Source organism: Scyliorhinus canicula, chromosome 10 (assembly GCF_902713615.1).
Source record: "Scyliorhinus canicula chromosome 10, sScyCan1.1, whole genome shotgun sequence".
Taxonomy (NCBI): domain Eukaryota; kingdom Metazoa; phylum Chordata; class Chondrichthyes; order Carcharhiniformes; family Scyliorhinidae; genus Scyliorhinus; species Scyliorhinus canicula.
In genome coordinates, this window is record NC_052155.1 from 48953157 (window position 1) to 48976706 (window position 23550).

General features: G+C 47.1%; 1 protein-coding gene across 1 annotated transcript in view; it reads right to left on the reverse strand.

Annotated features, from left to right (window-relative positions):
* Positions 1-13501, reverse strand: part of wnt9a (wingless-type MMTV integration site family, member 9A) — a 97567-nt gene extending 84066 nt beyond the window's left edge. The window contains exon 1 of the mRNA XM_038808869.1: positions 13364-13501. Within this exon, the coding sequence (XP_038664797.1) occupies positions 13364-13449 (86 nt within the window). The 5' untranslated portion in view covers positions 13450-13501. The remainder of the gene's footprint in view (positions 1-13363) is intronic.
* Positions 13502-23550: the final 10049 nt, after the last annotated feature.

Below are 23550 nucleotides of genomic sequence, written 5' to 3' on the forward strand. Positions count from 1 at the left end.
CCGACGCCGCGTCAACTGCGACTGCCGGCAATTCTCCAGGGACCGGAGAATTGCGCGAGCGGCATCAGACCCGATCTCGGGTCTGACGCCCATTCTCTGCCCCCGCGCTGAGCGCGATTTTGGCGCATATGGTCTCTCCACACATTTCAGAAGCAAATACAAAACATGCTTTCCTTTTTCCACATTCCTACTATCCTGGTTCACCCTGGGGTAATCAATTCTATTTAGCTCAGTGTAATCATCTTTTGTAAGCTCTGTCATTGTAATCTGTAGAACTTCAATTTCTGTCCCAGCCCTATCCTCCTCAGTCAATACGGCTGCCTTTCTCTAGACCCAGGCCAATACCTAAACCCTGTTTCCTGTAGAACAGAGCACAGTATTCCAGTAGGGAAATTTTTCCAATTTGGTGCTCCCTGAAAGGTAACTCAGTCATTGGGAGTGGATATTGGAAATCGGTGTATATACTGTGTCAGAAGGTTAAACACAGTATACACTTTAATTTATCATGTATGCTCAGAGTGAGAGTGGTTCCTTAATGGGAGGGCAAAAATCAGTAAAACTACCTATCAGGCGTGGTCTTCAGTGATACAAGTGCCATACAATAATCAGTAAAACATCTAAATTGTAGGATAATTTTAACTCTCAAGGAGTGGGGAAGATTGGTGTGAGTGATGAATGGAAAACCAAAGAACGATATCAGCTTACTTGATTTGTGCCACTTCCTATATATTTTGCTGGAAAATTGAAACTAACTCCCTCCCACACGAGTAGGAGGAGGAGGGTAATTGACCTTAGTGACGGATTCTCCAATTTATTATTCCCCTCAAGGTGGGCGGCTTACCAGCCTTGTAGTTCTTGGTAAATCTACCCTTGTATGTCAACATTGAGGCTTGGCACCACAGGCCAAGCTTCCAGTACAAGCAAGTGGGCTGAAGAGAGACAGATGCCAATCTTGTTGACTTGAGGTCAGTAGAATTGGCAGATCCTGCCTTTGGCCAGTCCACAGTGCATTCTGGGTTAATCCCCGTCTCCAGCTCCACTCCTGCTGAGTTTCACCACCCAGAAGGCAAGGGACGCCGAGTTGTGTCACATAACTTAAAATGAGGGAGGCAGCTTTCAAAGGACAAGCTAATGGTGATCCATTGCTAGTGTGTAGTCAAAAGACTGGTGGTAAATATGGTATGCAAGGAAAGCTGTTCTGGTACTGGACAAATAATACAGAGGTTTTGTAATATCCTTCAACAAAAGGGATTTGCCACCACTATCTGGTCCAGCCTCCAATGCTACATTGGCTATTAATGCTCTCGGAACTATTAATGCTCTCAGAACAATTAGGTATTGACAATAAATGTGGCCTGGTTAAGCATCAGTTACATCCCAATAGAATTTTTTCTTTAAAGCAAAGACTCCCAGTACAATCAAAATCTATAAATATAAAGCTCACTGCTAGTGGGATTTCCCTTGGCTTTTTAATACTCCACTCTGCAGACTCCCCATCCTCCCTACATCCTCCACATATGGGTCCTGAATCTTCTGAGGAGCAACAATCACTATGGGAGTCAGTGGGGGATTGTAATGAATATGGTGGTCAGCCTACCTTCAGAAATGGAGACGGAAGGGAAGCGTTGAGATGGATCATGTGAAGGAGTGAGAGGGGAGGAAAGTGTAAGCAAAAAAAGAAAATTAATTTTAAAAAAAAGAGAAATGTTTCCAGGTCCAGGAGAGAGCATAAAGTGGCACCAATGCCGTCATCGATAAGCCAGAAGAAGTGTGGGAAGGGGTCTGAAAGGGACGAGAACAAGTAATGTTCCACATACCCCACAGAAAGACAAGCATAACTGGAACCCATGCTGGTACCCATAGCCATAACCTTTTATTTGCAGGAAGAAGCACGAGTTAAAGGAGAAACTATTGAATGCCAGAACAATTCAGCTAGGTGGAGGAGAGTGCTGGTGGACAAGAATTGCTCACACTCTCCTGGTGGGGGATGGAGCTGTAAAGGGATTGGATGTCCATAAAGAAGAGGTTAGGGCCAGGAAACTGCAAATTGGTGATGTGGCATTGGGCATCAGAGGAATGTAGGTGGGAAGAGAGGTGGGAGTGAAGATAGGAAAAAAATTAGTGTAGGTGGGAGTGAAGATAGGAAAAAATTAGTTCAGTGGTTCAGGAACAGGCTGACACGATGGGAATGCCAGGACAGTCCTGATTGTGGATTTTGGGGAGGAGGTAGAAGTGGACTGTATGGGGTTGAGGTACTATGTGGTTGGAAACTATGGAGGGATGATCTCCAAAGGAAATAAGGTCGGTGACAATCCCAGAAACAATAGCTTGATGTTCAGCACTGGGGTCAAGATCCAAGGACAGGTAAGAAGAAGTGTTCGAAAGTTGGCAAGGTGCAAGTTAGTGTGCATGTCCTTGTGTGTATTCTTACTCATATTGTAGCCAATATTTATCCTTCTACCAAAATCACGCAAAAAGAGATTAAATGACTGTTTCTTATTGATGTGTTCTTCATGCAAATTTCCTACATTACAACAGTGATTAACCTTCAAAAGTACTTCACTGTCCAAGAGCTTTGGGATGTTCTGAGGGAATAAACTACGCTTTATATAAGTGTGAGTCTTTCTAGCCGATTCAAGCCTCACTCCAGAATTTGAACTGAAATTCCAGATACGTGCCACATTAATGTTGGAGATGCATTTCTTTCATGGTATATAAAAATGCCAGGACATCATAAAGAAATGCAAAAGAGGTCTCAAAGGCTTGGTCAACAATTCTCTCAAACAACACAGCACAAACAAGTAACTAATCATTCATTTCAACAGTATTATTTTGTGGGTGCTTTGTACAGAGTGCTCAATGGCTGCCATGTTTAACTACATTAAAACAGCTGCTTGCATCTCAGCATAACTCATTGTTAAGGGTTTGGAGAGATATCCAAGTGGCCTGAAATGATGCTCTAAAATCGCAATGTATTTTTTAAAATTCACCCAGACAGTGCATTTACCCATTGAGCACTGGGAATTAGTTCCAGGGAAAATGGACTCTATAGGTTAGAGAGAAAAAAAACCCAAGATATTATTCTCTCTCCCCCACCCTAATCTTCTTCCACATGCCTCTAATTTGCAGTACCTGAAGCTGCCAGCCAAAAGCAGCAAGGCTTGGTTTGAGAGTCAAGTCAGAAACACATTGGAATGATCTGCACTCTGCTGATAGAATGAACACCAGTCCCAGGCAGACCAGGCTCGCAGCCAGAAACTCATTGGCTCGGATTCCGAGCAGAGCACAGGGTCAAGCCAACAGCACGCTAACAGGTGATTGCCGAGACCCGACACTGCACAAAGTGCAGTCTGCTAACCAAGTACAGTTTCAGTAAAAATTCTAATTAAACTACTCCCCCACCTCCTTGCTCGTCAGGCTCCACTAGAACAGTCGCTTTATAGTCACTGACAGCAGGTGTTAAATGTGTCATTTAAATCCTACCCCCTCTCCCAACCATTTCCACCCTGCTGAAGGTGTAGATTCCTGTGGGCACCGCAATCCCGTGACAGCTCTTCAACACTTTGACCAAATCGTTATTCGGGAGAGAGAGTGATTGCAAGTTGCTAGTCTTGAGGGGCAGAATCAGGGGTTGTGGGGGAAGTGGGTGGCACTAGTGCTTCCAGCATTCTGCTCCCACAGACCACTAACATTTCACACATCACTATTTAACTTTTGTGGCAAACAAGGTTAGCCAATTGCATGCAGCAAGATTCCACAAACAGCAATGAGTTGTACATTAATTATATTTTGGTGGTATTGATTGTGATAAGCATGTTGGCCTGGGATATCAGGAGAACTCACTGCTCATCTCTTGAAGATCCATCTGAAATGGCAAGCAAGAGCTCGGGTTAATGTTTCACCTGAGGTTATGGCACCTGCGACAGTAATACAGATTGTGCGCTTAACTCCAGGATTTGGCCTTGAACTCCAAGTTTTCAGACCCAAAGAGACAGTGTAATTCCAACTAAGCCTCGAAATTGGTGTCAGTTGATCTTGGCTTGGTATGGGAGGGGGGGGGGGGGGGGGGGGGGGGGGGGGGGGGTCACTTGTATTTATGCTCACAATTGCCATCCAGAAGGTCCTGCTGGGATGTAAACTTATGTAAAATTGGGTGGGGATAGGCTAGGGAATTCCACAGCTTGGTTTAATTGGTACTACTCTCTCTGCAGAGAATTTTAATTTGTAATAACCCTTATGAGGCCGACAAGGATACACAAATCAATCTCGCTGTGGAACACAAGCTTCACCGCTAATGGGCGGAGGCCTGCCCAACTGGGGCACATTACCTTGCTCTGTAAATGCCAGCCCGAACTGGGACTGACATTCTTCTAATCCCGAGTGGGGCTTCTTGTAAGTACACTTCCGTTGCGACCGTTTACGTTCACCTAAATAAACTTCTGTTTACTTAGCTTCTGGGGCCTCCTGGGTCTTCATAGAGACTGAGGTGTGAAGATAATGAAAGAGACTTGGGGCAGGACTCATGGCATCATCGAAACAGGGGAGGGGAACTTTACCCATGAGCTAAAATGGCCAAACACTCTTACTCATCCAGAATTATTTAATGATCAAGGATATGATGGGGACAGGAAAAAAAATCAAGTCCATTTCCGATGCTCAAAATTTCCTCCCTCATGACCATTGCTAATCTGACATGATCTTGAGTGCCAGGTGTACTCCGCTAGGGAGGGAGGTGTGAAAAAATGATTTGCAAAAGTCCCATCTCACCTTCCTAGAGTTTGGCCTTTCATGTCCTGGAAACTAGGCCAAATGTGCGAACCCTTGTTGCAGCAAGGGAATAGACCATCTCCCTGTATTCGCAGATCACCAAGTTAAGAAGCAAAAAGCAAAAAACAAAGACGAGTTTTGAAACCGTCTTTATATCTCGCAGCTAAATTCTCCATCTCAGTTTCAGGACAGTTCAACTTTCAATTAAGCCTGTTTTTTGTTCAAATCCCCCATTGGGCTTGCCCCTCCTGACCTCTAATCTTCTCCAGTCCCGACAACTCTATGCATTCCTTTATTTCATCGAATTTACAGTGCTGAAGGAAGCCATTCAGCCCATTGAGTCTGCACTGACCCTTGGAAAGAGCACCCGCCCCAAGACCACGCCTCCACCCTATCCCCATAACCCCACTTAACCTTTTTGGACACTAAGGGCAATTGATCATGGCCAATCCACCTAACCCGCACATCTTTGGACTGTGGGAGTAAACTGGAGCACCCGGAGGAAACCCACGTGCACACGGGGAGAATGTACAGACAGTGACATAGACAGTGACCCAAGCCGGGAATCGAACCTGGGACCCTGGAGCTATGAAGCAACTGTGCTAACCATTATGCTACTGTGCTGCATTATTCTGGGTTCTTCCACATCCCCCTCCTCTTTCGCCCGAACATTGGCAGATGTACCTTCAGCTGTCTAGGCATCCATCTCTGGAATTTCCACCCTAAAGCACTCTACCTTTCCAGTTATCTCTCCTCCTTTAGCTTGACGTGTCTAATATCTCCTTGCATGATTATATCTGAATTAAAACAAAATTATTTCCTGGAATGTGAGCCTCATTGACAACACCAGCATTCATTATCCATCCTGAATTGCCCTCGAGTAGAGTGGCTTGCTCAGCCACTCCAGAGGGCAGTTCAGAGTCAACCACAGTTCTGTGGGTCCGGAGTCACATGTAGGCCAGACCAGGTAAAGATAGGGGGCAGGATTCTCCCAGCCCGGGGCCGGGCCAGAGAATATCCACGAACGGGTCACGCCACCCCGACGCCGGCACGCGATTCTCGGACTTTCGGTGCCATTGTCGCCAGCATGGTTGGCGCAGCATCGGTCGCACGCCGCTCTAAGTGGTCGGCCCGCCGATTCTCCGGCCCGAATGGGGCGAGCGGCCGTAAGAAAAGAACCGAGTCCCGTCGGCGTCGTTCTAACCTGCTCTGGGCCGGCGGGACCTCAGCGTTGAAGGGTCGGGTGGCGGCCTATGGGGGACGGGGTGGGGGGTCCGACCCGCGATCAGGGCCCACCGACCAGCGGGCCGGCCTCTGTGGCTGGGGGCCCTTATAGTCCTGCGCCATGTTGCATCGGGGCCAGCGCGTTGAAGGAGGCCACTGCGCATGCGCGTATTGACGCCGGCTCAACTGCGCATGCGCGGATCCCGCGGCGCACAGTTCGTGCCGGAATTGGCAGCTGGAGTGGCGCAAACCGCTCCAGCACCGTGCTGGCCCCCTGTAGGGGCCAGAATTAGTCCTGGGAGCGGCCCGTTCTTGCCGTCGTAAAACGCAACAACGTTTACGAAGGCATGGACACTCTGCCGCGGGATTGGAGAATCCCACCCAGGAGGTTTCCTTTCCCGAAGGGCGTTAGTGAGCTGGATTCTTTTTACAACAATTGATGGAAGATTAATGGCCTTTACCGTGAATGGCAATGAGATAGTCACGTACAAGAAGTGTTCATCAGAGTTCAGACTACAGCCAGTCTGCAACTGGGGAAATGTTATTTCTTTATAAATGAGACACACTGTGTTGGGCATTGACTGTTCACCAGTTTGCTGTTTATTTCAATCCCATTTTAGAGGTTGTTTGGAAACATTAGAATGGTTCTTCTTCCTCACCCAGCTTTTTAAAGGAAACTAAATGTAGAACCAGGGACATTTACAGCAGGCTAGATTCTTCCGCCCTGCCCGCTGATGGGCAGGACGCGGACCGTGTAAAAGTCCATTGACATTGGGCGGGAATTTCCTGTCGCCGGGCGGGAGTGGCCAGAAAATAGTATCTACAAACGTGGTTTTCACATTCCAGTCACATGGATTGTTTAGTTAAGGCAGGACAGGTAAGAAGGTAATTGACACAAGTACAAGCTTCAGATAACTACACTACGAAAATCATGATAAGACTAGCTTCACATTCCAGATTTTCCAAACTGAATTCATATTCCACCCACTGCCATGATGGGATTTGAATCCATATTCCCAGAATATTAGCCTGTGCCTTTAGATTTCGAGTCTACCACGATGCTAACATCTCCCCATGAGTACACTCCTATGAAGCACCTTGAGCATCTTTCTATGGTAAAGATTCTATATAAATGCATATTGTTTTGTCCCCTATAATTGGGCTCAGCACCACTAAGTTAAAGAGATGTGTCAGCCAGGCAGGGAGTCCTGCTCCTGTAAAGTATTCAGACATGTACAGATGTCAGAGCCTGCATGAAATTGGGCATGGCTGGCGATTGCTGTCACTACTCACTGCAATTGGTCACAGATGAAAAATTGCCAATCGGATAGAGTTTTGAGTAAAGCTGCACTGATGAGCCTGGACAACCAAGGTGGTTGAGAGCTACAAGAAACTTTCACCAATTCAACACTCTGTGGCAAACAATCAATGCCCAATACATTATGTAATATCAGGCGAAAGCAGATCATTTAAAAGAACAGTTTTATGGGCAGCACAGTGGCGCAGTAGTTAGCACTGCTGCCTCAAGGTGCTGAGGTCCCAGGTTCGATCCCGGCTCTGGGTCACTGTCCGTGTGGAGTTTGTACATTCTCCCTGTGTCTGCGTGGGTTTCGCCCCCACAACACAAAGATGTGCAGGGTAGGTGGATTGGCCACGCTAAATTGCCCCTTACTTGGCAAAAATGAATTGGGTGCACTAAATTTAAAACAAAAGAACAGTTTTCTACCCAATTACACACTGGCTCTCGCCTGAAGATTGATGAACACTTCCTGTACATGACTATGTCATTGCCCTTCCCGGTGAAGGAAGGTTACTCCAGCCACATCTTAGCAGTTGCTTGGAAAGATTAGAATTGTTCTTCTACCCACCGAGCTTTTTAAAGGAAACCAAATTTACAGGCAGAAACAATGATGTCTCCTATGGACGTGGTTTCCACATTCCATCACAGGGATGGTTTAGCTCAGGAAATACAAAGGGAAGCACGGTGGTGCAGTGGGTTAGCCCTGCTGCCTCAAGGCGCCAAGGTCCCAGGTTCGATCCCAGGTAAACAGGGGATTTGCACATGGGCAAGCTTCAGGTACTGCACTGCATAAATTACAGCGTCCCCTTCCCACAAGTTCCTGTGGGCGCATCCACTTGCGAAAACCAATTCCGGAGCTACTTCACAAACTGATGAATTGGGAGTGGCACAGCTGGGGTTGGCAGGTGGAAAAATCCTGATGAGAGACATTGCCGAATATGCCAGCTCCTCAAAGATCTGTAATCGGTCAGTGGAATATGAAGCTATCTTACAAATATCCTGTAGGAAATTATTTTTGTATTATGTTGTGGGAAGGGAGTGTTGACCTGAACCTTTACACAGCATCAACTGTTGCTGCAGCTGGAAACCAAAGCCACCACCCTAAACAGTGTGTGTGATGTGAGAGTGTCTCTCTCTGCATGTGCTGCTCTATGTGCGTCTCTCTCTCAATCATGCTGTGTGTGTGTTGCTGTGTGCATCTCTCTGCATGTCAAAAGTGTGTACAAAAGTATGTGTAAGAATGTACCCGTGTGTATGAGCATGCATCTCTGTGTGCGTGTCTCAATCTGCATGTCATGTGTGTATGGGTGAACGCGTGTGTGTGAGCGTGTATTTCTGTGCATGTTGTTGTGTGTGTCAATGTGAGTGTCATCCTCTGTGTGGGTGCCTCCTCTATTTATGTTCCAGAGATTTCCCTGGGGTGGGAGCAGTAGTGCTCCCACAGGGCATACTAGGAACTGTTGGGCATTCCCTGTCAAGTGCACTCACAATCATATGGTATCCCACACTTCCTCCCAACAGAGTTTGGTCAGCAGTTGGGCCAGGCTTATTGAAAAAGAAGAGACCTAATCCTTCACATTGACAAGTAAAGGCTTAAACTAATGACCCAATTCTACAAAAAAAAAGATGATTTATTTTATGAACACATGGAAAGCAGGAGATTCAAAGTTACATCAGAGCTCTTGAGAGACGGAGTTTAGAGAGAAAAATTTAAATAGCTTCATCTAGTGAGACCTGTTGAAAACTGTTAAAATACAGGACTAGGATAAGAGCAGTGCGAGCTGCAATGCCCACCCCAAGAATAAACGCATTGTCAGGGGTCTCAAGACATACTGCCTTTCCTGGAGCGATGCCCTGGCTCAATGTGCAACCTCATATTGAAGTCAAAATATGAAAAGGAACTCAACAGGAAGACTTCCTGTTAAATAATGTGACACAACCAGCTCACCAAGACCTAATGAGGAGCTCATCCCTGCAAAATGGCAAAGCCATGATGTGGTCAGGTAATTAGTATGGTCCACTATTCTCTGCTGAAGTAGTTGATCACTTGGGGTGGTAGTGTAATCATGCTTAGGTAAAGGAAAAGAAAGGCTTTAATTTATCTAGTATCTTTCATGGCCTCCCAATGCACTTTACAGCTAAGCAAGTACTTCTGAAGTGTCGTCACCTTGTAATGTTAGTAATGGACAACCACTTTCTGCATATCAAGTTTCCACAAACAGCAGAGAGATGAATGATCTGATTAATCCATTTTACATGTTGATTAAAGGATAAATATGAACTGGGACACTAGAATTCCCCAGCTCTTACAGTGCTATCCATTAGAGAGTACAGATAGGGTTAACATCTCATCTGGAAGACAGCACCTCGAGCAGAGCAACACTCCCTCAGTGCTGAAGCCAAGTGTCAGCCTGAAATTTGGACTCATGTCTCTGTTAAGATTTGAACCCTCTCACTCCGATGAGTGCAATGCCCTTTCCAGTGAATGAATGAAAAGTCCCGTGACACAATTGGAAGATGAGCAGGGGAGTTTCTGCACCTCTTCCCCTCCACCCAGGACTTCCCCAGTGCAATATTCATTCTTCACCCAACATCACAAAAACAGATTGGTCATCATCACATTGCTAATTTTGGGATCTGGTTTTCATAAGTTGGCTGCTGTGCTTCCGACATTAGAACAGTTACCAAACATCAAAAAATACGTTATTGGCTCTAAAGTGCTTGGGGAAATTCTGAGATTGTGAAAGATATAAATTGCTTTGAGGTCCGACATTCATCTCCAGCAGTGAATAAGACTGTATTTGGTCCTAATGCTTGGGAATAACATCCTAAAAACAATTACTACCAACATTCATTTACTTCCACCGAACTTAGCATAGACAGCAAAGACTGAGGAGTGATGGCTTATGTCTGCCCCAGTGAACGGGTACTTGGAGGACCGAGAAATTGGCAACAAGCACTGTGGAAATCAAAGTGCAAGAGTGACAGAGTGGATTACAATAATAATAATCTTTATTGTCACAAGTAGGCTTACATTAACACTGCAATTAAGTTACTGTCAAAAGCCCCTAGTCACCACATTCCGGTGCCTGTTTGGGTACACAGACACAGGGAGAATGTGCAGACTCTGCACAGACAGTGACTCAAGCCGGGAATCAAACCTGGCACCCTGGAGCTGTGAAGCAACAGGGGTAACTACTATGCTACCATGCGCCCATAAGTTGGGTAAAATAACCAGCATCTGTCAGGGAAACAGAATGGATTTGTGACCTGCAGAGAGAATGAAAGCAGACATTGTTGTAGTATGCCTATAAGAGAGAGATGGGGAGGGGGGGGGGGGGGGGGGGGATTATTTGCCATGTGTGGAGCAGATTCATGGCGAGCTCCTGGCAGAGCATGGTATTAACCTCAAGGGTCCTGCCGAGAGGAGAGGCAGGTTCAGGGATGGGTCTGCAGAACGGGGCAAAAACGTCATTCAACCCTTTGGTCTGAGCTTTAGGACTGGGTAAGGGGCAGAACAGCTATGAAGGATTCCTCCAAGGGTCAAAGTGAAGACCCATGTTGCATGGGTCCTCCAGGGAGGAAGAGACAACATTCACCCACTGCCTGTGGTGTCAATTCATAACGATGAAGATTCCTTTAACTAAACATCATTCAGCGAGCAAAACCTTGATTATTTAAAGGGGAAACAACCTTTACTAATTGAACAGCAGTCCCAGTGAAGAACAGCAGAAGGTGAATGTCTAGTCTGTTCAGTTTATACCACAGCAGGAAGACTTAAAATTGCATATTTCTGGAGAAATTACTTAAAGAAAAATTTGCGGTTTTATGAAGGGTAACAGTTTACAAATACCTTCCACTCAGCTCACGGTGGCACCAACCAACATATGTGGAAACGACAGTGAGTGATATTGATAAAGGTGATGAATGATGTTGATAATGTTTTGGTGGCAGGCCAGGACTTAGCTCCAATTCACTTGACTCGGTGATATTAGTGGATGAAGATTAATGGTCCCAGGATATACGTGTTTAATTTCGCAAAAATGTTAGCACATTGCAGGTTCTCTCTATCTCTCTCCCCCCACCTGTGCTAAAATAACAGAGAGCAGATTATCAGCGCAAACTTCCTCTCAGTTTCTGACCCTTTAGGTGGGGCGGGAGAGATACACGTCCGATCTGGGTGCGAAAGTCAAAGATATTACAATTAGGGAATGTCCCTAAATTATCATTTTTTTTTAAACGCGCGCGTCCGTCCGCTAATTTCACCAACTGTAAAATCTGGACCTCAAAATAATAATCACAGGCCGACCGACCTTGCTGGACAATGACCTTCCCGCAGATGGGGCCGCTCCGTTTTGCCAGGCAAAGAACCGGCGGTCCTCCCATCGCAGTCTGGCTAAACGGGGACAAGGTCCCTTTAAGACAGGTGCTCCGTGCAGAAACTTCAGGCTGCACCATATCCCGGGCAGAGTTTTACCGGCGGACACCGCCTGGGTCTGCATTTCAAGCTGCTTAGCACCGGACCGAGGTGTTTTTACCCCTCGTATCTCACGGCAGTTTGGAGACGTTTCCTAATGAGAAAAATATTGCTCTTCTCCAATAACGCCTGGATTACAGTTTGGATTAAAGAGATGGGAAGGTCTGGGGGGGGGGGGGGGGGGGTGCGAAGGATCATTGCCGTCCGGTTTTATTTATTGCAAAATAAATTCCATCTAAACAAATAAAGAGCTTGACAGAAACTGTTTGGGTTACAAAAAGGTCAATTTCCAACTTCATCCAATGTGCTTAATTGTTTTAAAAAACGTGCTTTATATATATCCACAAGGTGGAAAGGGTTTTTTTTGGGGGGGGGGCTAATTATTTCTATCTTAATTATTACGTTCCGTCTGAAATATTGAGAATATTATGGGGTGCAGCTTTACTTGTTAGGTTTCCCCCCCCCCCCCCCTCCCTCCCTCCCTCCCTCCCTCCTCGTGCCCGACCCCAGCCTCGCTTCACACCCCGAGGAAACACAGGCTTGCTGGGATGGGGATGTTGGCAGAGTCCCTGGGATTCGATCCCCGGTCTTTTTCTCCCTTCAGTTTTGATTCCACTGGGATTTTGGAGTGTGTATGTGTGTAAAACAGCATGTGTTATTATAGCTGGGAACTGTAAAAGCAAGCCTCCAAAATACAAATGAATCGGGTGGTCCCACTGCAAAAAAAGGAGGAAGGTCTCTGAAATAAAAATACTTTGTCTGCATAACTTGGAGCCGTAAAAAGATGACTTCCAGACTCCGAGTCTAACTCAGAGCTTGATACAGACCCGCGCGATCCACTATTTCAAATGTCCCCCACACAGTGCTGCCCTCTCAACTCTCGGCGTTTTACTATTCCCATGTTTGACAGGTTAAGCACGCGTTTAAATCTCCTTTTTTCTGTTGCAGAGGGAATAAATAAAATACAGAAGTCAGCAAGTATTAGGTAGCAACTGAATGCATGCGGGCAGGAGCAATAATTCACAGGAAAATGCAAACCCCTCACCTCTCCCAAACACACTTGCCTTCTCGCCCAGCAGTGCACTTTACAGTAAAGACCATTGCAGTAGGATGGAGCATAACAGTGTGAGAGAGACACGTTTGCAAAAGGTCACGTAGCAAGCCTTTCCAGCCTCCCAAAGAAACATGAATCAAATTAAAATGTGTGAGCAATCCGCCCAAAGGGGATCAACCGGTATTCAGGGTGGAAGAAATCTTAAAATCCAACTTGCACACAGAGCAACCTGCAGCTGGGAGCTCTGACGGATCCGCTTCAATATCCCGAAGGCAGAGAGAGGCGCACCCAACTCATGGGGGGGGGGGGGGGGGGGGGCTGGATTTATGTACATTTGCTCTGGTCACCACAAAACAAAAACACACACAAAATATTGACATTAGAAATTCAGGGGAACAGTGAAACAAACACCGCTTCAAAGATACTGCGAAAGCTTGAAAGAATAAAGAAGTTTGCAGGAAAGTTTGGAAAGAAAAAACTTAAGTTTTGACAAAAAGTTTTTGGAGAGTTGGAGGAGGTTTCCGAAGTTTTCAGGACGTACCCGAAATAGGCAGTGGTGTTGCCGATGGTCAGGAAGACTATAACAGCGAAGAGTTGCCATCCCAGAGAGCGGTGTCCATCCAGCATTTTGCTGTAGCGGCTCGGAAGCTGACCATCTCGTTTCGCATTGAGGTTAGTTTCTGGTGAGCTTCGCGCGATCGCGGCTGCTTCTTATAGAGCAGCGCGAGAGAGCTCCAGGGCCAGGCGCAGGCGTGGTGGCCGCTCCGCCTCCCCACTCAGCCAGCGAGAGCCACAACAAGCGGAGACAGCCCGGGGAGGGTGGAGCTGCACTCAGGGAGTCGCATAGCGGCTAAACAGCGAGAGGCAGGGAGAGGGAGTTAGTTGCAAACAGGTTGGGAACCGGCACAGAGGCAGAAAGGGCGAGATGCAGTCAGGAGGAGAGACACACACACACACACAGGTTTCTGGCGGGAGGGAGGGGAGTGGAATTACTGAAAGAGGCAGAGAAACATCCAGAGGAGGACGAGGTGGATTCAGGCAGACAGAGTTTGAAAAAGGGAGGGAGAGAAAGCTGCCATCTGACAGAGCCCATTTCGATTAGACAAGGGGTGCAAGAATTAGACAAAGTCAGAATTAGACACAGGGGGAGATGACTACAACTGGACTGGGAGTGTAGGAATCAGACTGAGAGAAAGAGAGAGAGCTAAAATACACTAAGAATGTGGATTAGACCGAGAGGGAATGCGGGGGATGAAGCAGAGGGACAGCGAGAGAGAGTAGAAATTAGACAGGGAGAGACAAAATCGGAATAGATTGAGAGGATTAGACAGTGAGAGTGGGGTTTAGACAGATGATTAGACAGAGTGTGTGGGGATTAAACAGAGAGAGGGTGTGAGGGGTTTAGCTAGACAGTGAATTAGCCAGATAGTGAGTGAGGATTAGAGAGAGGAAAGAGTGTGATGATTATAGAGAGTGGAGATCAGAAAGAGAGATTGAGGCTTCAAAACAAAGTGTGTGAGAAATAGAGAGAAAACGTGGGGTTTAAACAGAGAGAGAGTGTGTGTGCGGATTAGAGAGAGATTGGGAAATATAAAGAGAGTATGGAAATTCGAAGGAGAGGGGATTAGATTGAGAGAAAGAGGGAGAGTGTGGATAAAAGGGAGGGAGAGAGATTGGATATTAGAGAGAGTGTGTGGGGAATAGACAGAGATGGGAAATAATGCAGGAACTAGATTGCAAAAGAGGTGGAACTAGACAGAGAGAGAAGCAACAATGGAATTATACAGAGAGCGTGTGTGGCGATTAGAGAGAGTGTGTGTGGATTGGAGAGAGGGAGAGAGTGTGGAGATTAGAGAGCAAGTGAGTGTTGTGGGGAGTAGAGAACGAGGGAATGGGGATTAGACAGAGATAACGAGTGTGGGAAAAGAGAGCGTGTGTGAGAGAAAGTGGATAATTGTGGGGATTAGAGAGAGAGGGGATTACAGAAAGAAGTCGTGGGCATTGGAGAGTGGGATAGAGCATGGGACCATACAAAGAGAGAGAATGGGGATTAGACAGAACAAATAGAGTTAAGAGATAGTGTGATGATGAGACAAAGAGAGTAACAGAGTGTAAGGATACAAAAGAGAGAGTGCATGGAGATTAGAGAGAAAGAGTGGCGATTAGAGAGAGGCAGAGAGTGTGTATTGATTAGACAGAGTGTGTGTGGATTCGACAGAGTGTGTATGGGGATCAGACAGAGAGTGCGTGTGGGGATTAGACAGAGTGTGTGTGGATTCGACGGAGTGTGTATGGGGATCAGACAGAGAGTGTGTGGGGATTAGACAGAGTGTGTGGGGATTAGAAAGTGTGTGTGTGTGGATTAGACAGAGAATGTGTGTGTGGATTAGACAGAGTGTGTGTGGAGATTAGACAGAGAGTGTGTGGGGAATAGACAGTGTGCGTGGGGATTAGACAGAGAGTGTGTGGGGATTAGAAAGAGTGTGTGTGGATTAGACAGAGAAGGTGTGTGTGGATTAGACAGAGTGTGTGTGGGCATTAGACAGAGAGTGTGTGTGGGGATTAGACAGAGTGTGTGTGGGCATTAGACAGAGAGTGTGTGTAGGGATTAGACAGAGAGTGTGTATGGGGATTAGACAGAGTGTGTGTGGGGATTAGACAGAGAGAGGATGTGGGGATTAGACAGAGTGTGTGTGGGGGGATTAGACAGAGAGAGTGCGTGTGGGGATTAGACAGAGAGTGTGTGTCGTGATTAGACAGGGAGAGTGCGTGTGGGGATTAGACAGAGAGTGTGTGTGTGGATTAGACAGAGAGTGTGCGTGTGGGGATTAGACAGAGAGTTTGTGGGGATTAGTCAGAGATTGTCTGTGTGGATTAGGCAGGGAGAGTATGTGTGGGGATTAGATAGAGAGTGTGTGTGGATTAGACAGAGAGTGTGGGTGGGGATTAGACAGAGGGAAGATGTGGGGATTAGACAGAGAGTGTGTGTGGATTAGATAGAGAGTGTGTGTGGATTAGACAGAGAGTGTGTGTGGGGATTAGACAGATATAGTGTGTGGGGATTAGACAGAGAGTGTGTGTGGGGATTAGACAGAGAGAGTACGTGGGGATTAGACAGAGTGTGTGTGGATTAGACAGGGAGAGTGTGTGCAGATTAGACAGAGAGAGGATGTGGGGATTAGACAGAGAGTGTGTGTGGATTAGACAGGGAGAGTGTGTGCAGATTAGACAGAGAGAGTACGTGGGGATTAGACAGAGAGTGTGTGTGGATTAGACAGAGAGTGTGGGTGGGGATTAGACAGAGGGAAGATGTGGGGATTAGACAGAGAGTGTGTGTGGATTAGATAGAGAGTGTGTGTGTGGATTAGACAGGGAGTGTGTGTCTGGATTAAACAGAGAGTGTGTGTGTGGATTAGACAGAGAGAGTACGTGGGGATTAGACAGAGAGTGTGTGTGGATTAGACAGGGAGAGTGTGTGCAGATTAGAGAGAGAGAGGATGTGGGGATTAGACAGAGAGTGTGTGTGTGGATTAGACAGCGTGTGTGTGTGGATTAGACAGGGAGTGTGTGTCTGGATTAAACAGAGAGTGTGTGTGTGGATTAGACAGAGAGTGTGTGTGCCGATTAGACAGAGAGTGTGTCTGTGGATTAGACAGAGAGTGTGTGTGTGGATTAATCAGAGAGTCTGTGTGGATTAGACAGAGTGTGTGTGCGGATTAGACAGTGTGTGTGTGGATTAGACAGAGAGTGTGTGCAGATTAGACAGAGAGAGTGTGTGCGGATTAGACAGAGAGAGGGTGTGTGGATTAGACAGAGAGAGTGTGTGGGGATCAGACAGAGTGTGTGTGGGGATTTGGCAGAGAGAGTATAGAACATAGAACATTACAGCGCAGTACAGGCCCTTTGGCCCTCGATGTTGCGCCGACCTGTGAAACCATCTGAAGCCTATCTGACCTACACTATTCCATTTTCATCCATATGTCTATCCAGTGACCACTTAAATGCCCTTAAAGTTGGCGAGTCTACTACTGTTGCAGGCAGGGCTTTCCACACCCCTACTACTCTCTGAGTAAAGAAACTGCCTCTGACATCTGTCCTATATCTACCGCCCCTCAATGTAAAGCTATGTCCCCTCGTGTTGGTCATCACCATCCGGGTAAAAAGGCTCTCACTGTCCACCCTATCTAACCCTCTGACTATCTTATATGTCTCTATTAAGCCACTTCTCAGCCTTCTCCTCTCTAACGAAAACAACCTCAAGTCCCTGAGCCTTTACTCGTAAGACCTTCCCTCCATACCAGGCAACATCCTAGTAAATCTCCTCTGAACCCTTTCCAAAGCTTCCACATCCTTCCTATAATGTGGTGACCAGAACTGCACGCAGTACTCCAGTTGCGGCCACACCAGAGTTTTGCACAGCTGCAGCATGACCTTGTGTCTCCAAAACTCAATCCCCCTACTGATAAAGGCTAGCACACCATATGCCTTCTTAACAGCCCTATTAACCTGGGTGGCAACTTACAGGGATTTATGTACCTGGATGCCGAGATCTCTCTGTTCATCTACGCTACCAAGAATCTTGCCATTAGCCCAGTACTCTGCATTCCTGTTACTCCTTCCAAAGTGAACCACCTCACACTTTTCCGCATTAAACTCCATCTGCCACCTCTCATCCCAGCTCTGCAACTTATCTATGTCCCTCTGTATCCTATAACATCCTTCAGCACTATCCACAACTCCACCGACCTTCGTGTCATCTGCAAATTTACTAACCCATCCTTCTACACCATCTTCCAGGTCATTTATAAAAATGACAAACAGCAGTGGCCCCAAAACAGATCCTTGCGGTACACCACCAGTAACTGAACTCCAGGATGAATATTTGCCATCAACCACCACCCTCTGTCTTCTTTCAGCTAGCCAATTATTGATCCAAACCGCTAAATCACCTTCAATCCCAATAGCCTACCGTGGGGAACCTTATCAAATGCCTTACTGAAATCTATATACAACACATCAACCGCTTTACCCTCATCCACCTGTTTGGTCACCTTCTCAAAAAACTCAATAAGGTTTGTGAGGCATGACCTACCCTTCACAAAACCATGTTGACTATCGCTAATCAACTCAAGATGATTATAAACCCTATCTCTTATAACCTTTTCCAACATTTTACCCACAACCGAAGTAAGGCTCACAGGTCTATAATTACCAGGGTTGTCTCTACTCCCCTTCTTGAACAAGGGGACAACATTTTCTATCCCCCAGTCCTCCGGCACTATTCCTGTCGACAAAGACGACATAAAGATCAAGGACAAAGGCTCTGCAATCTCCTCCCTGGCTTCCCAGAGAATCCTAGAATAAATCCCATCTGGCCCAGGGGACTTATCTATTTTTACACTTTTGAAAATTGCTAACACCTCCTCCTTGTGAACCTCAATCCCATCAAGCCTGGTCGACTGTACCTGAGTATTCTCCTCAACAACATTGTCTTTCTCCAGTGTAAACACTGACGGAAAATATCTATTTAACGCTAACCCTATCTCCTCTGATACCACACACAACTTTCCACTACTATCCTTGATTGGCCCTAATCTTATTCTTGTCATTCTTTTGTTCCTGATATACCTATAGAAAGCCTTAGGGTTTTCCTTGATCCTATCCGCCAACGACTTTTCGTTTCCTCTCCTTGCTCTTCTTAACTCTCCCTTTAGGTCCTTCCTGGCTAACTTGTAACTCTCAAGTGCCCTAACTGAGCCTTCATGTCTCATCCTAACATAAGCCTTCTTCTTCCTCTTGACAAGTGCTCCAACTTCCTTAATAAACCACGGCTCCCTTGCTCGACAACTTCCTCCCTGCCTGACAGGTACATACTGGGGATTAGACAGAGAGAGTGTGTGGGGATTAGACAGAGAGCGTGTGTGTGGATTAGACAGAGAGTGTGTGTGGTGATTAGAAAGAGTGTGTGGGGATTAGACAGAGAGAGAGAGTGAGGATTAGACAGAGTGTGTGTGGGGATTAGACTGAGAGAGTGTGTGGGGATTAGACTGAGAGAGTGTGTGGGGATTAGACAGACAGAGTGTGTGTGGGGATTAGACAGACAGAGTGTGTGTGGGGATTAGACAGAGAGTGTGTGTGGGGATTAGACAGAGAGTGTGTGTGGGGATTAGACAAAGTGTGTGTGGGGGGATTAATGAAATTAAATAAAAATCGCTTATTGTCACGAGTAGGCTTCAAATGAAGTTACTGTGAAAAGCCCCTAGTCGCCACATTCCGGCGCCTGTTCGGGGACGCTGGTACGGGAATCGAAGCGTGCTGCTGGCCTGCTGGATCTGCTTTCAAAGCCAGCAATTTAGCGCTGTGCTAAACAGCCCCTTAGACAGAGTGTGTGTGGGGATTAGACAGAGAGAGTGTGTGTGGATTTGACAGAGAGTGTGTGTGTGGATTAGACAGATTGTGTGTGTGGGGATTAGACAGAGAGTGTGTGCGGGGATTAGACAGAGGGTATGTGTGGGGATTAGACAGAGAGTGTGTGTGGGGATTAGACAGAGAGTGTGTGTGGGGATTAGACAGAGAGTGTGCGTGTGGATTAGACAGATTGTGTGTGGGGATTAGACAGAGAGTGTGTGTGGGGATTAGACAGAGAGTGTGTGTGTGGATTAGACAGATTGTGTGTGGGGATCAGACAAAGAGAGTGTGTGGGGATTAGAGAGAGAGTGTGTGTGGGGACTAGACAGAGAGAGTGTGTGGGGATTAGACAGAGAGTGTGTGTGGGGATTAGACAGAGAGTGTGTGAGAGGGGATTGCAGAGAGAGTAGGGATTACGGAGAGGGGATTGCAGAGAGAGTGTGGGGATTACAGAGAGCGGATTGCAGATCGAGAGAGTAGGGATTACAGAGAGGGGATTGCAGAGAGAGTGGGGATTTCAGAGAGCAGACTGCAGAGAGAGAGTGGGGATTACAGAGAGGGGATTGCGGAGAGAGAGAGTGGACATTGCAGAGAGCGGATTGCAGAAAGAGTGGGGATTACCGAGAGCGGACTGCAGGGAAAGTGGAGATTACAGAGAGCGGATTGCAGGGAGAGTTGGGAGTACAGAGAGTGGATTGCAGAGACAGTGTGGGGATTACAGAGAGCGGTTTGCAGAGAGAGAGTGTGGTGATTACAGAGAGCAGATTGCAAAGAGAGAGAGTGGGGATTACAGAGAGCGGATTGCAGAGAGAGTGGAGATTACAGAGAGCGGATTGCAGATCGAGAGATTGGGGATTACAGAGAGGGGATTGTAGCGAGAGTGGGGATTTCAGAGAGCAGATTGCAGAGAGAGTGGGGATTACAGATAGGGGATTGCAGAGCGAGTGTTGGGATTACAGAGAGCGGATTGCAGAGAGAGAGTGTGGGGATTACAGAGTGCGGATTGCAGATCGAGAGAGTAGGGATTACAGAGAGGGGATTGCAGAGAGAGTGGGGATTTCAGAGAGCAGATTGCAGAGAGAGAGTGGGGATTACAGAGAGCGGATTGCAGAGCGAGTGTTGGGATTACAGAGAGCGGATTGCAGAGAGAGAGAGTGGACATTGCAGAGAGCGGATTGCAGAAAGAGTGGGGATTACCGAGAGCGGATTGCAGGGAAAGTGGAGATTACAGAGAGCGGATTGCGGGGAGAGTTGGGAGTACAGAGAGTGGATTGCAGAGACAGTGTGGGGATTACAGAGAGCGGTTTGCAGAGAGAGAGAGTGTGGTGATTACAGAGAGCAGATTGCAAAGAGAGAGAGTGGGGATTACAGAGAGCGGATTGCAGAGAGTGGAGATTACAGAGAGCGGATTTCAGAGAGAGAGTGTGGAGATTACAGAGAGCGGATTGCAGAGCGAGAGAATGGGGATTACACAGAGTAGATTGCAGAGAGAGTGGGGATTACAGAGAGCGTATTGCAGAGAGAGAGTTGGGATTAAAGAGAGAGGATTTAAGAGAGAGTGGGGATTACAGAGAGCGTATTGCAGAGAGAGTGTGGGGATTACAGAGAGCGGATTGCAGAGAGAGAGTGTGGGGATTACAGAGATCGGATTGCAGAGAGAGAGAGTGAGGATTACAGAGAGCAGATTGCAGAGAGAGTGGGGAGTACAGAGAGCAGATTGCAGAGAGAGAGTGTGGGGATTACCGAGAGCGGATTGCAGAGAGGGAGAGAGTGGAGATTACAGAGAGCGGATTGGAGAGCGAGAGAATGGGGATTACACAGAGTAGATTGCAGAGAGAGTGGGGATTACAGAGAGCGTATTGCAGAGAGAGAGTTGGGATTAAAGAGAGAGGATTTAAGAGAGAGTGGGGATTACAGAGAGCGGATTGCAGAGAGAGAGGGGATTACAGAGAGCGGAATGCAGAGAGTGAATGGGGAGTACAGAGAGCGGATTGCAGAGAGAGAGTGTGGGGATTACAGAGAATGTATTGCAGAGAGAGAGTGGGGAATACAGAGAGCGGATTGCAGAGAGAGTGGGGATTACAGAGAGCGGATTGCAGAGAGAGTGGGGATTGCAGAGAGCGGATTGCAGAGAGAGAGAGTGTGGAGATTACAGAGAGCGGGTTGCAGAGAGTGTGGAGATTACAGAGAGCGGATTGCAGAGAGAGAGTGTGGGGATTACAGAGAGCGGATTGCAGAGAGAGAGTGTGGGGATTACAGAGAGGGGATTGCAGAGAGAGAGAGTGGGATTACAGAGAGGGGATTGCAGAGAGAGTGGGAATTACAGAGAGCGGATTGCACAGAGAGAGTGTGGGGCTTACAGAGAGTGGATTGAAGAGAGAGAGTGGGGATTACAGAGAGCGGATTGAAGAGAGAGAGAGTGGGGATTACAGAGAGCGGATTGAAGAGAGAGAGAGTGGGGATTACAGAGAGCGGACTGCAGAGACAGTGAAGATTACAGAGAGCGGATTACAGAGACAGCGTGGGGATTACAGAGGGGGATTGCAGAGAGAGTGGAGATACAGAGAGACAGACAGAGAAAGTGTGGGTATTATACAGAGAGTTCTGGAGAGAGAGAAGAGAAGGCGTGGGCATTGGAGTGAGGTGGTCAGTATGGGGTTTAGACAATGGAGAATGGGGTTTAGAGAGAGAGTATAAATTGGAGATAGAGAGAGTGTGTGTGGATTTGACAGAGAGTGTGTGTGGATTAGACAGATTGTGTGTGTGGGGATTAGACAGAGAGTGTGTGCGGGGATTAGACAGAGAGTGTGTGTCGGCATTAGACAGAGAGTGTGTGTAGATTAGACAGAGTGTGTGTGGGGATTAGACAGAGAGTGTGTGTGTGGATTAGACAGAGTGTGTGTGTAGATTAGAGAGAGAGTGTGTGTAGATTAGACAGAGTGTGTGTGGGATTAGACAGAGAGTGTGTGTAGATTAGACAGAGAGTGTGTGTGGATTAGACAGAGTGTGTGTGGGGATTAGACAGAGAGTGTGTGTGGATTAGACAGAGAGTGTGTGAATTAGACAGAGAGTCTGTGTGGGGATTAGACAGAGAGTGTGTGTGGGGATTAGACAGAGAGTGAGTGAGAGGGGATTGCAGAGGGTGGGGATTACGGAGATGGGATTGCAGAGAGAGTGCGGGGATTACAGAGAGCGGATTGCAGATCGAGAGAGTGGGATTACAGAGAGCAGATTGCAGAGAGAGCGTGGGGATTACAGAGAGGGGATTGCAGAGAGAGTGGGGATTACGGAGAGGGGATTGCAGAGAGAGTGGGGATTACAGAGAGCGGATTGCTGATTGAGAGAGTGGGGATTACAGAGAGGGGATTACAGAGAGAGTGGGGATTTCAGAGAGCAGATTGCAAGAGAGAGAGTGGGGATTACAGAGAGGAGATTGCAGAGTGAGTGCTGGGAGTACAGAGAGCTGATTGCAGAGACAGAGAGTGGGGATTATAGAGAGTGGATTGCAGAGAGAGAGTGTGGACATTGCAGAGAGCGGATTGCAGGGAGAGTGGGGTTTACAGAGAGCAGATTGCTTAGAGATTGGAGATTACAGAGAGTGGATTGCAGAGAGTGTGTGGGGATTACAGAGAGGGGATTGCAGAGAGAGTGGAGATTACAGACAGAGAAAGGGTGGGTATTATACAGAGAGTTCTGGAGAGAGAGAAGAGGAGGCTTGGGCATTGGAGTGAGGTGGGGAGTGTGGGGATTAGACAATGGAGAATGGGGTTTAGAGAGTATGTAAAAATTGGAGATAGAGAGCATGATGATTCGGCTAACAGAGAAAGAGAGTGTTTGAGGATTCAAAAGAGAGAATGTGGGTTAAACAGAGAGCGTATGTGTGGATTAGACAGAGGGTGTGTGTGGGGATTAGACAGAGGGTGTGTGTGTGGATTAGACAGAGAGTGTGTGTGGATTAGACAGAGAGTGTGTGTGGGGATTAGACAGAGAGTGTGTGTGGGGATTAGACAGAGTGTGTGTGGGTATTAGACAGAGAGTGAGTGAGAGGGGATTGCAGAGGGTGGGGATTACGGAGATGGGATTGCAGAGAGAGTGTGGGGATTACAGAGAGCGAATTGCAGATCGAGAGAGTGGGGATTACAGAGAGCGGATTGCAGCGAGAGTGGGGATTTCAGAGAGCAGATTGCAGAGAGAGAGTGGGGATTACAGAGAGGGGATTGCAGAGAGAATGGGGATTACGGAGAGGGGATTGCAGAGAGAGTGGGGATTACAGAGAGCGGATTGCTGATTGAGAGAGTGTGGATTACAGAGAGGGGATTG